We start from the raw sequence: 15,257 nt of genomic DNA, 5'->3' as shown, positions 1-15,257 counted from the left end.
GTGTGAAGGCTGTGGTTTTTTATAGCTTGAGATACAGCTCTAATATTTTCTATAGATCTGTCAATTTCTGCAATGCGATCTGACATATTAGTGAGGGTAAACCGTTTCTCGTCTGCATGTGATTTGCAGTGTGAGTCTGTATCAAGATAAGATACTGCTTTTATAGGGGAAGTTGTACTTAGTGTATGGGATATTTTTGCATGTGGCTGAAAAACAGTTGATATTTCAGCATTGCTGAATGTTGATTGTGTCCTAGATCTTGTAAGTTATCTTTTGGCAAGATCTTTTAAGTTACCTTTCTCTTGGTTGTGTTGCACATATGATTTGCCACAGCCTCTCAACAAAAGGAAAGAATATTTGAGAATATTTGTTTTTATGGGTAATTACTTCTCAGGCTTGTGTTAAAGTGCTGTCTGAAAGAACATTGCTCGTACATCATTTTCTGGTTAATCTAGTGTTTACCTTTTTCTTCCCTTGTATTTATTCCATTAGAATACATTGTAATGTATTCAGTTGGATTTACCTATCATGAGGCAATTTTTGTATAATTAATACTGTTAATTAATCTGGTTTGAAACAGCACTTGAAATTGAGAGGCTGTTTCTGTGATTGCAGACTGAGGAATATCTCAACCAAGTTTTCTCCCTTCAGTGGTTCACGATAAAAGTAAATTAGCACAAGTGAAAATGATCCAGGAAATAAGAAAACCAGCTGCTCCTCAGTAAATAACTTGGAGTTTTCCAATAGCCTATTAAGCCTTGCTGCAAGCCAGAGAGTATCTCCTTTGTTGATGCTCAGTCTTACTCCTTTGTACATTCCAGCTGCTGCCCTAATTCAGAGCTCCTACGATCCCCGTGGATTTTTTAAGTCCCCTTTGAAGTATGCCCAGCACTTAATGTACTTTGCTTCTGTAACTGACCTTTCTTCTGGTCCTTTCTTCACCCTCTCTCTCTCTCGCAGATGGTGCATCAGGGAAACCTCCATGAAGATTCTGTGCTGCTGCAGTCAAACTAAACCTGTATGGGTTAGAGGGGAAGGGAGGAGATGGCTCTTAAAAACAAACAATCAAATTGATTGACAAAAATCATCTAGAATGTGGTATTTGAAGTTGTAAGTCATAAAAGCTTTTTCTTGGCAGATCTGCCCACTTTTCTTTTGAAAGATTTTTCAGGGAAGTAGAGCTATGCACCTTGCACCACATACCTCCTTTGTCTGGCCCTGGCTCAGTGTCTTCTCCCAGGCTTTCTCAGAAGCTTTAATGTATTCTTTCATTCCAGCAGTGATGTATAATGTTCTGGTGCTTGGTGCACCCTATGGCTAAAAAGAAAAATCACCTTCTCCCATTTCTGGAATAGTTATATTTAATTAGAAGTCATATTTCCTTATGGAAGCCCTTAGGCTTCAAATCCACAATGTGAGAATGTCTTCCTTCCATGTTCTCTGTCAAGAAGGGCTTATATCACCTCCCCTTGCATTTTTGTGGGGAAAGAGTGGTTAACATGATACTTTTTTTTTTTTAAATTTTCACAATACCTTTAAAATTCTCTGGAATGACATGCCAACAGCCTTTTGGGCTGTGAGGATGCATGACTGTTACAAGGCTCCCTTTTACACAGTCATTTTACAATTATTACTTGATAGCCTGTGCCGTCTAAATCCTTGACCTGTGCCTGTCAACTGCTGGCTGATCGTAGTGAATAAATTTGTATAATCACTGCATGATGACTGCTTAATAACTGTACTCCAAATATGCAAATACCTATTCTAGCTTAATACAATTCATCTGCTTTGACTGGCCTATGCATTTAGTATTCTTGAAGCATTTGTAAGTAATGCAGCACACCATTGCAGTCTCCTGTCCTTTTGTGCCGAGCTCTAAAATGCTGAAACCTACAGAGAAGAAAAAGACGTATTACAAAAAAATCCAAAGAAAAATAGACATCAAACAACAGAGAGGAAGCACTAGTCTGTGTGTGTTGTGAATGAGGGGAAAAAGGCCCCCAAACAAAAATCTTCCTTAAGGATTGTAGAAAGTTTTTCTATTTTCATTCTCTTTATAAAGTTAGCTATATGCCTTTACTCTGAATAACCTGTGGTATTAATTTCCTTGTCTGCATTATACAGAAGACTACATAAAATTGGAAGATAGAAATTCAAAAGCTTATTTGAGTCTGAGACACAAAATGCTCACAAAAAAAAAAAAAACCCACACCGAAAACAAAAAAAAAACCCAAACCAAAACAAAAAATGCCAAAAGCACAAGATAAAAAGCGAGGCCATAGTCATACAGAAAAGACGTCTTTTTCACATTTGTGATTTTCCAGTGCTGAAGGGTGGAAGAATATTCTGTGGAAGCCATGGTCATTTCTTTCTCTCATCTTGCCCTGTTCTTTTAAGCATTTTCTTTGGCCATCAAGTTACATAGGTTGCTGAGACAGGTGGACAGCAAATCATACCAGTTTGTCCATTTCTGTGTTCGTTATTGCAACATCAGAACATCAGTAAATAGCTTTTTAAAAATCTAATGTGATTTTCATTGCACTGTAAGACATGCTTTCTATCTTACTATTAGATACTTGTTCCTTTAGTCTTTCTCAGAATTTAACTTAGTATGTCTGAACAGCACAGGAGGAAAAAGAGACACCATAGTTCAATGAACCAGGCAATGTTTGGTATGACGTCCCATGGGGTATGAAACCCCATGTCTTCAATAGCTTAATAGCCATCGTGGCAAAGAGGGTTTCAGGGAGATTTTGAAGGCAATAATGTGGATATTTACTAAAGAATGACAGTCATGTAATAATAGCACAGTAACATGAATGAAAATCCAGGACAAAGCAGGCGTCTTAGCAATGAAATGTAGATAAACCTTTTTGATCTTCCAATCTGTGCAGAACCCAGCTGGAAACAAAGTACTGTGGCTGCCCAGGAGGCTGAGGAAAGGATTTTGGAGTTGCCAGACCCATTTCTTCAGGGTGATACCACCTAAAACAACTTGCACCTTCTTAATAGTTGTTTTGGGAAGCCGGGGGAGCAAGTTGGGAGGAGCATGAGCCGAGCTTGGTTTAATAGCACAGAGTAGCCTGAATTCCTCCAGGCTTATCACTTCCCTCCTCGGTAAACAACAACAAGCAGTTTTTGCGCTCACTGCCGGGAGGTATTTAGGGCTTAGCTGTCTCCTTTCCATCTGGAAAAGAGTGTGGCATGTCAGGTGTCTCAACACTAACACAATTAAAAGGAAGTGAATGGCTCCTTCACACATGCCTTAATGTCAGCAGTTTGGACTGGGAAAAACTGGAAAAGCATTATTGGAGCCTTTGCTACTGTTTTTTCCTGCCAAAAGTGTGACATTCAGACAGGTTTATCAGCCCCGTGTTTCTCTGAGCCCTTATGCTGCTTGAGTGGGCTGACAAAAGTGTGAATCCTATTGACATTATAGCTCCGTCTACAAAATTGGAGCAGAGAGCTCGAAGACTAAGAAAGATGACATCATAAGTGTGAGATAAAATGAACACTTCCTTTATTGTTTAGTTGTTTATGGAAGGAATTTGCCAATCATCATTGCTAGCATGACAGAAGAACTTTTACTTGGCTTTTTGTTTATTTTTAATGAGTTTCTGGTATCCCGAGATATTTAACTAAAATAAAAAATCTGCCAGAATTTGTGAGTTTCCTGTTGGTTTGTGTTTTGTCAAAGTAAGAATAATTGGCTGTGTGCAATAAAAATAGCACACTTAAAATTTAACAGATCCGTGGGTAAGTGAGCTTTATTTTGAATTGTTGATTTCTTTATCCATATGGGTTTTTTGCCAGTTTATGGCAAGGACATTGATTATGTTGGATGTTTCAGCTCCTTTTGTTATGCTTGACTGTGAACTGCATCTAGATAAGACCAACCTTCTCTTATAACAACCAGTAGGTTTTAAAATTTAATTCCCAGCACTTTTCACTGTGGCAGGCAATTACTGGTGGTTTGTAATGCTAAATTTATAGGATTTCAGCTAAACAGTACTCTAAAATACAAGTTTCCCATGTCTGACTTTACAATAAGGTTTACACCTGCCATTGTTATGAGTAGTTTTGTTCCTTGCAGTATATACTGGAATAAAGGGATTATTATGTTTTACTATTATTTTTCATTAAACTCACTCTGCAGCATGGCTGGTTGGAGCTGGGAGGATTCCTGATTTTAATTCTAGCTGCCGGAAGGCCCCTTGTGCAGCCTCAGAATGTTGATCCTTAAGAAAGGAAGGCACTGTACAGAGAATGTGGATTGACAAGTTAGGTAATCAGTAGCTTAAGCGTCAAGACTTGCAGGTCTCATTTTGGTCTTAAGTCAGGTGTAGGTGCTAACAGTTTCTGAAAGTAAGATTATTTAAGGAACTGTAAATGTAGATTGTCTGTGGTGAATTGCAAACCTAATTCAGGGAACTATATGTCTCAAAATAGCTGATTCATCTGTGCTTTTTGTGTTTAAAATGGAGAATTTTAAGGATAAAGCTTAAGATCATGCTTTCAAACTCTGATATTTTGTCCAGGAAATACTGTATAATTGCTAAGTTTTTAAAATTAATTGTGTTGGAGGCCTATAAACCAGTGCATTGATTAAAAATCTTCAGTTCATTAAACTTCCCAATGGCAGAGGCCATCTCAGTAATAAAAACTGCTGTTCCTAGCAGTGGACTGGCATCTGTGTTGTAATCTTTTTAAGATCCCCACCTTTGTTCATTAGACCAGCACCTGTTGTCTCTCGATGGGCAGGATTTATTTCCCCTTGTCGTCGGTCTCAGAGGCGCAGTTGCAACTTTGGCAGCAATTGATTGCAATGAACCCTTCAGAGGTACTTGACCAGTTTAGCAGAATGATGCTGGGTTTCGCTGTGAGTTGGTTCTTGGTTGTCTTTTGGGGGTTCGGTGGGTTTTTTTGGGAGTGGTGGTTTTCGTCTTTTGTTTGGGGTTTTTGTTTATTTTTTTGTTTGTTTTCCTTCTGGTTGCCACACACATCTTTGCAATGGGCGTTTGTGGAAGGCCCACAAGGATGGAGGACGTGTGTAGCAGAGATGTGCTACAGTGCACAAAGCAGTTCCCTCTTCTGTCCCCAGCAGTGCCTCTGATGCAATGATGTTATCCTGGTTTTATGCACCCGTGGCATTTGCCATGTGGAAAAGCAGTACCACTTCAGAGATATATCAAGCACAGGTGACTTTCTTAAAAAAGCAAACCTCATGAATTTCCTACTGAAAATGAGAAATGAAAATCTGGAAAAGCACCAGAGAACTAGGAAAAAAGACTGTATAAATTCTTGAAATGTAACACAGTAAATCTGCATATGTTCTTTACATCGTAGCTTCACTTTGTTCAGACTTGCACACAAGGTCACAGAAGAAATTTCGGCCTTATTATTCCTGGAGGAGTTTGTATTTTTTTGCTGTGGTGTTTGATTACCTTACCCTTTTTTATTACCATCTGCACTGCAAGGGTAGTTTTGCTGAGTTTTTTTTTTTTTTTTTAAGCAGCATCCCATGATACCCTTAATTCTGTGTTTCCTGTGCTTTTGCTTCATTTGCAATTTTAAGAGATTTTCTCTAAGAAATAGGTTTGTTCTATATTGTACACCAGTAAATAATTAGCTGTTTTTTTTACTATATAACTTTAACCCTTTAGTTCTGGAGAACAAATGCAATTGTTTTACAATAAGTTAATTAAGAAAGGATTTCACCTGTTAGCATCCTTCAGTGTACAGGGAGAAAGATGGTGCCAAAGATTCCATATTTTTGTTTAACACGTTGTTATTAATATGCTGTCCGTTTGCGTAGGATTTTTATTTTGATACCTGCTTTTGTTCCTGTATTTTAAGCAATTATTTTCAGGTGACTTCTTTGTGCAACCAATGCCATTGACTGCAGTAGCTTTGAAAATAGTTTTTCCTCATTAATGGCTGCTGCTGAATTGTTGGGAGGACAAAGTGCTGTCCCTAGTGGCTCCTGAAACTTATGGAAGCATGCAATGAAATTGCTAATACTATTTTTCATGAAAAAAACATCAGACTACTACTTTTAATAGCTTTACACAAGCATGAGCAACTTGAACTATAGAAATGAATTGAATGTGAAGTTTCTTGAGCCTTTTTTCAGCCCTCAAAATATAGTTCATGTTTTCAGGTCTTCAGAATCGAGAAGCTCCTTCCATCTGCTTGTCCACCCAAGCACAGTGAAACAATAAGTACAGAAACCCAATTTTTCTGGGCTGTCCACACATGATGGCACTGGGTAACAGAATCACTTTTCAAAAGACAGGTCAACCTGCATTAAGTCTTTGCAGTCATTCAAAAGCCAAAGTGTTGCATGCTACTTCAGAGCGTTTATGGGACCTTAAGGTAGATTGTGGGGTGGCCAGTTTTTTGGGATGCGGGCAGAAGAGAAGAGGGTGTTCTTCCACCATCCCGTGGGTTTTTGCTGCCTCACTGGTGGCCCCAGGCAGGACTCAGTGCTATCAAAAATCCTTCAAAATCGCTTGGTTTATAAGCCTGAAACTCATTTCAAAAAGCACAGTATTAATAAGATAGTTAGAAGCCCTCTCTTCAGTACCCTCAGGCGTTGCCAGTTGGTCAGCATGCAGACCAGAGATGGGATTTCTTTCAGCTATGATTGACAGTTTTGTCTGTGGGATTTTCCCACATCTTTCCCATAGCTCTTAAATGGCAGGTCACTTGTGTATGAAAATGACCCAAAGATTTCCATAAACCTGGACAGGAAGGTAGCCTGTAGAAAAAAGATGCACTGTGAGGCAGAGGGCTTCAAAGGGAAATCACATTTTTTACTGGTTGTAGAAAGCAGTGATAAACCACAATTCCTTATCACTGTCATGTGCCGCCAAATCAGATTTGACTGGGTTTTCAGCCAGTTCCATAATGAAGAGTGGGATATGGTTTAATGTGCTCCAGATCTGTTTAGAATAATGCAGCTGAGCATGTATATAGCAAACTGAAAACTGAAAATACAGATGAAATATCTGAAACCAATATATCAAGGGTTCTTCACTTTCCTATTAATTTGGCAGCATGCCATTATTATCATGTAAATTTCTTCCTCGTTACTACAGAATAACAAAATGTCTTTGACCATCATTTTTCCGTCCTGAGGTTGTTGTCATTATCTGTAATTTCCACTAAGTTTCCCCGTTAATAGTGCTGGCCTCTCTGTACACTGACATTACTAGTTGGTGCACACTTCCAGAAAACAGAGTATCTCATGTAAATACTTTGTACATGCCTGTTCCATGCTTCTTTTTTTCTTAATTAACGTGGCTAAGACATGTTTTAGCAGAGGCTAAAAAATCAGATTTTTTAATCTGCTCTACCTTTGCAATTATTTTACTTTGTGTTACGCAGAGTGCTCATATTTGGTAATGTATTCCAGTGCTTGGGGTTTGCTTTAAGAATTATCAAACTTACGTTCTGAAGTGTATGTATTATTGGAAACATAGAATATTTCTAGCATGAGTTATCGAGTGAAATAAAAAATGTATACATAGACCACAGGTCAGCTCTGTTCATGTATAATAAAGTATGGAAGGAAGAAAAGGTTATTATGAAAGTTGAGAGTGGTTTGGTGTTTGGGTTTTGGGTTTTGATTTTGTTGGTGGTGTTCTCCACCTCCGCCCCCCTCCTTTCATTCTTCCATGTCATCAGTCACTGAAGTATATCAAATGCTAATTTCTACTCTTCCATCTAAGCCTGTCTGGAGTATTCAATCATTTTCTCTTGTGCCACCTTTATAAGGGAAGTGTGCACATCTACTTGTTCACTTTTGGCAGATGTCTTCCATTTTCCTTGTCATATGTCAGGATTGGTTGTGATAGAATTGATTTTCCTCTGTTAAGAATCCAATTTTTTTCAATTATTCTTTCATCTTTCTGGAGCTTCTTTGCTTAAAAAGGCTGGACACAGACATGTGTGGAATCAGCTCCAGAAAACTACTGATAGACCATCTTTGTCATAGCTGTATTTGCATTAAGAGCACCCTTCCAACGTGAGGGGGGTTATAGATGGGGAGCTGGCACCTCCTATGTGATCACAGCTGCTCTGACACATGATGTGCTGATATTGGGTATTTTAATACATCACAGGTTTAGAAGTGGCAAACCTGTGCTTCCACTTCCCTGGCAGCAGCGATGGTTTCCTTCTGCAGGTCCTGTTGTTTGGCTGTGCTCTGAGCTGGGCTTGTGCTAAAGTGAATGGAGTTTGAGGAAGAAGAGGTCGGTTTATGCAGTTGAGTTGGCTGAGAGAGTAGCTGAGCATTGCACATACACTGCTCAAAGGAGAATGCCAAGCTGGTGGGGACAGGAAGGATCTCAGGGGTGGAAATGTTTAGTCAGCCACCAAGCGAATCCTTGCATGGACTTGAGTCTTTGTCCTGTATTCCTGAGGACTTCTTCCACTGTAAAGAATCATGGAGAAAGTGCTAGTCCTAAGCATCTGAGCTGTTTTTATGTTGGTGTCTCAGGAAGTACTAAGGTTGGTAAAGATGTGGTGGTGCTGCTTATAACAATACAATTGAAGTTTCAACGCATACTGGTTTACTTAACCTGCTTGGTTTGGAAAAGCATTCAGTAATTAGATTAAAACAATTAAATTGGATATTATGAGCACAGGATGGATTTCAAACATTCTTACTTCCCCTCAAGGTTACAAAATATTATTCTTGCATTAGCATCTTGGACTCTTGAGCAGAGATTTTGGGTAAGTTAAAAACAAAAGTTAGCTGAGGTAGAGTAAGAAGCCTTTCTGTTTTGGGACAGAGAATGTGCAATGTGCTTACAGCTGGTGGCTTGCCATCCATGGTCTTTTCAATAAACAAGTTTAGAAAACTTCATTGAAAGTGCAGTATCACATGATTCTGTAGTTATCTTTTTCTAATATAAAGTACTACAAAAAACCATTTTGAAAATCAGTGAAAATGTGTCCAGGATGGGTATGGAGTATTGCAAGGAACTGCTTATCCAATTCTATTGTGTCACCTGAATATGAACTCTGATATAGAACTCCTCAGAAAGGACAATCAGGTTTTTAGCACTTAGCAGAAGACGGTTTCATCCGTTTGAAGATGTTATCTGCCTCCCCACTTGGGGATGCATGACTTCAGGAAATACTTAACACCTTATGAAACCAATAATGGCCTTAATACAGAAAGGCCTGCCCTTATTTCCGCTGTTGCTTCAAGGACCATCTCGGGGTGAGGGAGTTTCCCAGTCTCCCTGCATCGCAGTGGGCACTGCGTGGTTGGTGGGAGCACTGAGTGCCATGGGTTGCCCAAATGTGAGCCCGTAGAAAGCGACGCAGCTCCTGCTGCGACCAGGTGATGTGAATCTCTTGAAAACGCATCCCCCCTCGGCTTTCCAAACCTGCTGTGGTTTAATTGCTTCAAACATGCTGCAGGGCACAGCTCTAACTTTGAACTAGTTAAATCTGAAATAAAATCTGAAATAAATCTTAAACGATGTTCATACAGACCCTTTCTTATCTCTGTAAGTATTTGTTTAGCCTTTATTCTGGAGCTTATTTTACCTTTTGAGTTGATATTGTAGTTTATGTGAAGATTGTTTTTTCTAGTTGAACTCCATAGCTGCTGCTGGATTAGGGCTTTACTGTAGTTAGTATGTTCATGCATACACTACTTCCTTTACTATTTTCTATCCTTTTTCTCAAACTTTTTGCTATAATTACAGTAGATGATTTCTTGGATTGCATGTTGAGAGGGCAGAATTGCTGTGCCAGCAGCCTTGTTTTATTCTTTTGCTGGCTCCTGAGGGTAATAAGATCTATGCACTCTACTAATTTTCTTGCACACTTAGCTGCAATTGCAACCTTTAGTAATTATTTTTTAATTAACTCCAAAATATTGCATGAATAATGCAAAATTTTAAAGAATGGAAAAATTAAAAAGGTCAAAAGTAGGCATTTTTAATATTTCAAATCAGTAAGTATTATTTCTTGGAATTTTTATATAAGGCATTAGTAGCATGGTGACATTAAATGACGTGCACAATTGTGGAAGTATCAGAGGTACGTTGTAAAAGAGAGTTTGGCATTTAGATGGGGATCAAATTTGTTTTCATAATGTGTATTGAGAATTTCTTAGAGCCTTCAATAAGATGCTTTCCTAATACTGAAATTTTTATTCTGCTTTACCTTTCCTAGACGTTTGCTTTTCAATTAGCAGAAGTTGACTAAACACTTTGTTTTTGCAAAACACAGTAATTCTGTCAGAAGAAAGAACTGTGTATATTTAGATATCAACTTGCAGATCAGTTGGTCTGGGCTGTGGGTGTAAAAATAGGCAGTAAATGTTTATGACCATGAGTGAAGGCAACATAAAAAGTGGTTTTTAATAAATCTCAGGTTCTGGGTTTGTTTTGTAGTGGATGGCTGCATACACCGAGCTGCCGGGCCCTGCTTAGTTGCTGAGTGTCGCAACCTGAGTGGCTGTGAGACTGGACAGGCCAAAATTACCTGTGGATACGACCTACCTGCAAAATGTAAGTCAAGCCTTTCTCAGCGTTTTTGTTTCCAGCATGTGTTGCTGGTGTGCATGGTTCATTTCCCTGTAGTCTAATTCAATAGGGTATTCATTTTACAAAATTAGCCGTGGGACTTAATTAAGCATGTTCTGCAATAATGTCTTCCCCTCAAAGCAATTCAGGCTTTTCTAAACGATTATTTCACCTATGTTATCCGATGAAAACTTGCATGTCTCTAAAATATAAAGCATCTTTCATGTTTATTTTTTGCAAGCTAAAACCTGTCCTTTCATATGCATAATAAAGGATTGGAAATGCTTTATGAAATATGAACAAAATATACATTATCATATTTAAGTTCCGCGGAGACAGTTTTTGGAAATGTTGTGTATTTGATGTTCTTCATGCAGATTCCTTGATTGTGAATACTTTGAGGGCCCAGGAGATCAAAGTGTTGTATTGTGTTTTTAGCTGCTACGTAGTGTCTGATTGGCAATTACTGCAAAGGCATCTGTCACACTTTAGCTTTTGACGGAGTGCCGCTCCAGTGCTGGAATGTTTTTGCACTTTGAAAGTGGAATTGTCAGAAGTTTTCCTCCTCTTTCAGATAGGAAAATGGTTATTTGACTGTGTTGTGTAGATGTTGAGTTTGTCTTGGAGAACACTAACATGTTGACAGCACATTGGTTGGCCAGTCTATTATGTGAGAATATAAAGTAGGAAATCTTTGCAAATTAGGATCTTACAGACTAGTATATTAAGACATGAAGATACAAATAGCAAGAAAGCATTGCAGACTCCATATAACTAGAATTCAAGCTCTCTTTTTTTTTCTTTTTTTTTGGATGTGCAGGCTGCAGCAGGAACATGGCTCATTCAAAAATATTAGATCTCTCTTAACTGTCATGTAAAATCAAATGCTGGCTGCAGTAGCAGGTATCTCTCTAGGCTCCTGTAGCCCGTAGTGTCTTAGGTAGACAAGAAAACTGTTTTAAGAAAACTGGTTTCCCAGTCATTTTTTGCGCTTTCTGTGATGATAATGTTGATGAGAGCTTCCAGTTATTTCCTTGACAGTGGTAATTTCCATGTGTGGGAAATCTTTGCTATATTTTATACACAGTTTTACCACATGATAATGGTCATTTGTGAAAGGCTAATTTGACTAGGGGTCAAGGAAATTGTTGAAGAAGATTCAACGTGGTTAGTTAGGATGGGTTTGTACATGGCCCGAATCTTCACCAGATTCCCATAAAAGGGATGGGATTGTTGGGTAACACATTGTAATTTATTCTGCTGGGGATGTTTGATGTTTAATTCTTCCCCTTTAACCAGAAAATATCTCTGGAGGGACAGAAAAGCTGCTCATCAGTGGGTGCATAATTCCTCCCATGTATTTTAGAGGGAGAAATTAAATACAAGGTATCAAAGCAACTGATGTATGATTAGAAAGAGGAAGGGTCATGCCTTAGGTGTGACCTCCCTTTAAATCTTGCAGCAGTTCAAGGGGTTGCTTAAATTAGGTTTGAAAAACGGGATCCTGTTTGAAGGCTGTAGTAAAGTCTTTGTTCTTCATGTAGGAATTATAAATAAAACAACAAGAAAACCCATTATCACTTGAAGTTGGAAATAAAACCTGTAACCAGGCATGGGGAAAAGTCAATATTCTTCTTAATCAGTATTCTTAGAAATTGAAATTGCATCAAAGCCATGTCTATTTGTATTTGATCGTGCATCAACATGAGAGGGGGAAGGATGCCATTTACAGCAACACGCACAGGGAGAGAAACATACAATTTACATGCAGAGGCTGAGAATTAAAAACTCTTGATTTCTTAGCTTTTTTCCTTAAAATTTATTTGTGTTCTCACCAACTGTTGTTTTCTTTACTTTTGCCTTTACAAGCTTTAGGTTATAGGCTCATTAAATTATTAAACCATTCATCTGAAAGTGATCAAGCAATCAAGACTGGTTTCATATTTTAGAGAGCTATAGAGCTACTGGATATCTTTTGTCATTCTCTGTCCCTTTGTCTTAACAGTATGAGAGTTTAACTGTGGGAACTATTTTGCATTTGACTTCTGTGAGGAAAGCAGCACTGTGACAGGAGGTCCAGACTTTCCCATCCAGATCTGCTGCGAGGCAAGGCTGTGTGCCAGCAATTTGCTGAAGGTTATGGTTGACTGCTAACTTCCAACTTTCACAAGGGGTTTGCTTTTCATTGATCTGTTTGTGTATAGGAGACCAACTACAATAATCAAGTAACACTTTTTTTGAGAAGTGAAGTGTTTATTCTGTTGTCTCTGTTCTTCTTGTGACTGTAGTTGGACAAACAAAGTTAATGTAAAATGCATTCCTTAACATGATGAATTGTTGTGTTTGGGTAGGGGTTTTTTGTTATTTAGCAGAATTATAACATGTTACAATTGTATTTCCTACCCCTGGGATTTTCCCATCTCAGGTTCTTGATCCTGAGATGCTTTTCTTGGAAACAATTTGCTGAATTCAGCAAAGCTGCTCTGGGACGCAGCGGCCTGTGTGTGCTGTATGATGCAGGACTTGGGCTTCAGCAAGGACTCCATATTAAAAAAGGTTTAATATTCAAAGATAATTTGTTTAATTTTTTGCTTTGTTTCATAAATGACTTGGAGGAAGCTGGGATTAAGTTTGGCACTAAAGGGAAGGTTATGCTCTGTTAGGAAGCTAGTAGTTGGTAGATAAAAACCACTCTGGCCATCTCCTTTTCCATCTATTGTATTTTTATTGAGTACTTTGCTATATTTACTTAGGTTAAGTAAGAACAGGTCTGACAAATAACTTCTTCATAGAGGGAAAATTGAAAAATAATATCTGACTGAAAAATGCAAAGATTTAGGGTATAGGCTGGCTTTCTGTCATTTGTTCTTGGAGCGTCTGAGTCAGAAATCAGTTTGTGAAATACACAAGTAACAGCAAATGCTCAGGGAGAAAATACATAAAATAGTTCATAATTTTCCTCAGTTCTTTATTGTAATAATGTGAACACACCAAGATTAACATGTCTGTGGCCTGGAGATGCTTCTTTATGAACTTCTCAAGATATACACTTTTTTACACCAAAAAGTATTCTGTTTGAAAAAGTCAAATTGAGTTTTCTAATTACCACTTAATGTAACATTCAGTACAGTTTTACAGAAATCAGTGTAATCACCATCTGCCTCCTGTGCTGCAAAAGCCTACACAAAGCCCCCCCAAATGCCAACCAAGTTATTTGCTGAATACATAATTTGGTTGATGTCATCTATTGTTGTTTTTCAGCAAACACCTATGCAGATACCCAAGTTTCCATCGTGCTCTGGAGGGCTGAAAAAGGCCGTGCCTTTTGCTCTGAGATAGCTTCCTTTAATGCTGTCCCAGACCAATCATCAATTATTTAACTTCTGTACTTCATATTGTTGTTCCTTTTAAAGAACAGTTCATTCTAAATATTGTACAACTGATCTTTAAACATTGAGCAGTACTCTGATACTGACATGCTTTAAATAACAGATGAACGGTATCTGTTTAAAGCTCTACAAATGCTTGTTTTTCTTTCTCATTTGATTAATAGTCTCAGTTGGCTCTACTGGCAGAAAATGGGCTGGATGTAAATTGTGTTTACGGCTGGAACGAGGTGTCCATAACAGCTTTGTGGATTGTTATCTGCTTGCAGAGGTTCACTATGAAAAAAGACCCTGTTAGGACACATTAGAAAGCAGAGTCCCATTCTGCCTGGTGTTTAACAGGCCTAAAAACAATTGAAAACCAGCACAGGTATGTGGTACCCTGACCTAGGCAGGAAAGGACCCCCAAATGAACTTTTTTTCTATTGTTACCAAGTCTAGTAACAATTTCTTTCTTTTTCTGAAAAATGTCTGATAATAAAACCCCTAAACCTAGGAAAATAAAATCTTACAGCCTCTAATATGGGATAGAACCCGCTATCAGTAAATCTGAAAGGTGGACTTTTGGTGGAGACACCTTGCTAGGCAGTTTCTAATACAATGGTTTATGTTCATAATAAATCTATAATATTTAGAATAAATTTTTCTGTTTGCTTGACATTTTTAGTACTTTAAGCACTGTGCCTGAGTAAATAGCATATATAGCATATATAGCAAGTCTTCTGGTCCAAGATCAGCCTAGAGTAATAATGTGAATGTGCTCTCAGAGACAGTTCCTGCTGTGAAATAAGCTGTTAGGAGAAGTGCTAGTATTAAACACAGTAGGAGGAATCAGCTTTTAAATTTGTTTAATCAGATTAAAAAGTGGAGATTAAAAAGTACAGATTAAGAAGTGTGCTTCTGCTATGTAGACATAATTTCCAGTTTTTAAAAGATGAATACTTGCAGGGTATTATTTTAAAGTAAGGCTGTAAGGGTACTGATTTTTAAATCTCTCCTCATTTTCTTGGAGATCAGTTGCAGAGCTGTAATTAAAAGGTTGATATATGGAGAAATGGGACTCCAAAACTCTACTGCATTACAAAACTGACCAGTTGGAAAAACGGGTATAATGTTTAAGGATATTTTTCAGATTTCCAGGATTCCACCAGGAAATTTGTTTACTTATTTTTATTACCTTGTTTATAAAATAATGCATAAGTTTTGCTTCAAATGATCCTAAATTTCTGATACGTGAGGGTTGAAGAGTTGCTTTCCTCTGCATGGTTCTGATGGTTGTTCAGTTTGCTACCTCCCTGTTTATTCTGGCAAGAGGTAAGTC

General features: G+C 38.1%; 1 protein-coding gene across 10 annotated transcripts in view; it reads left to right on the top strand.

The window, feature by feature from the left end:
• The window catches only part of MACROD2 (mono-ADP ribosylhydrolase 2), an 877,989-nt gene that overhangs the window by 258,144 nt on the left and 604,588 nt on the right, over window positions 1–15,257 (top strand). For all 10 annotated transcript variants that reach the window (XM_042049286.1, XM_042049290.1, XM_042049291.1 and 7 more), the window contains one exon: window positions 10,419–10,535. In XM_042049286.1, coding sequence (XP_041905220.1) covers window positions 10,419–10,535 — 117 coding nt within the window. The remainder of the gene's footprint in view (window positions 1–10,418; window positions 10,536–15,257) is intronic.

Source organism: Corvus kubaryi, unplaced genomic scaffold (assembly GCF_017639235.1).
Source record: "Corvus kubaryi isolate FWS band 111438036 unplaced genomic scaffold, C.kubaryi_AGA036_p1.0 70, whole genome shotgun sequence".
Classification (NCBI taxonomy): Eukaryota; Metazoa; Chordata; class Aves; order Passeriformes; family Corvidae; genus Corvus; species Corvus kubaryi.
This window is presented reverse-complemented; position numbering and strand designations above follow the sequence as displayed.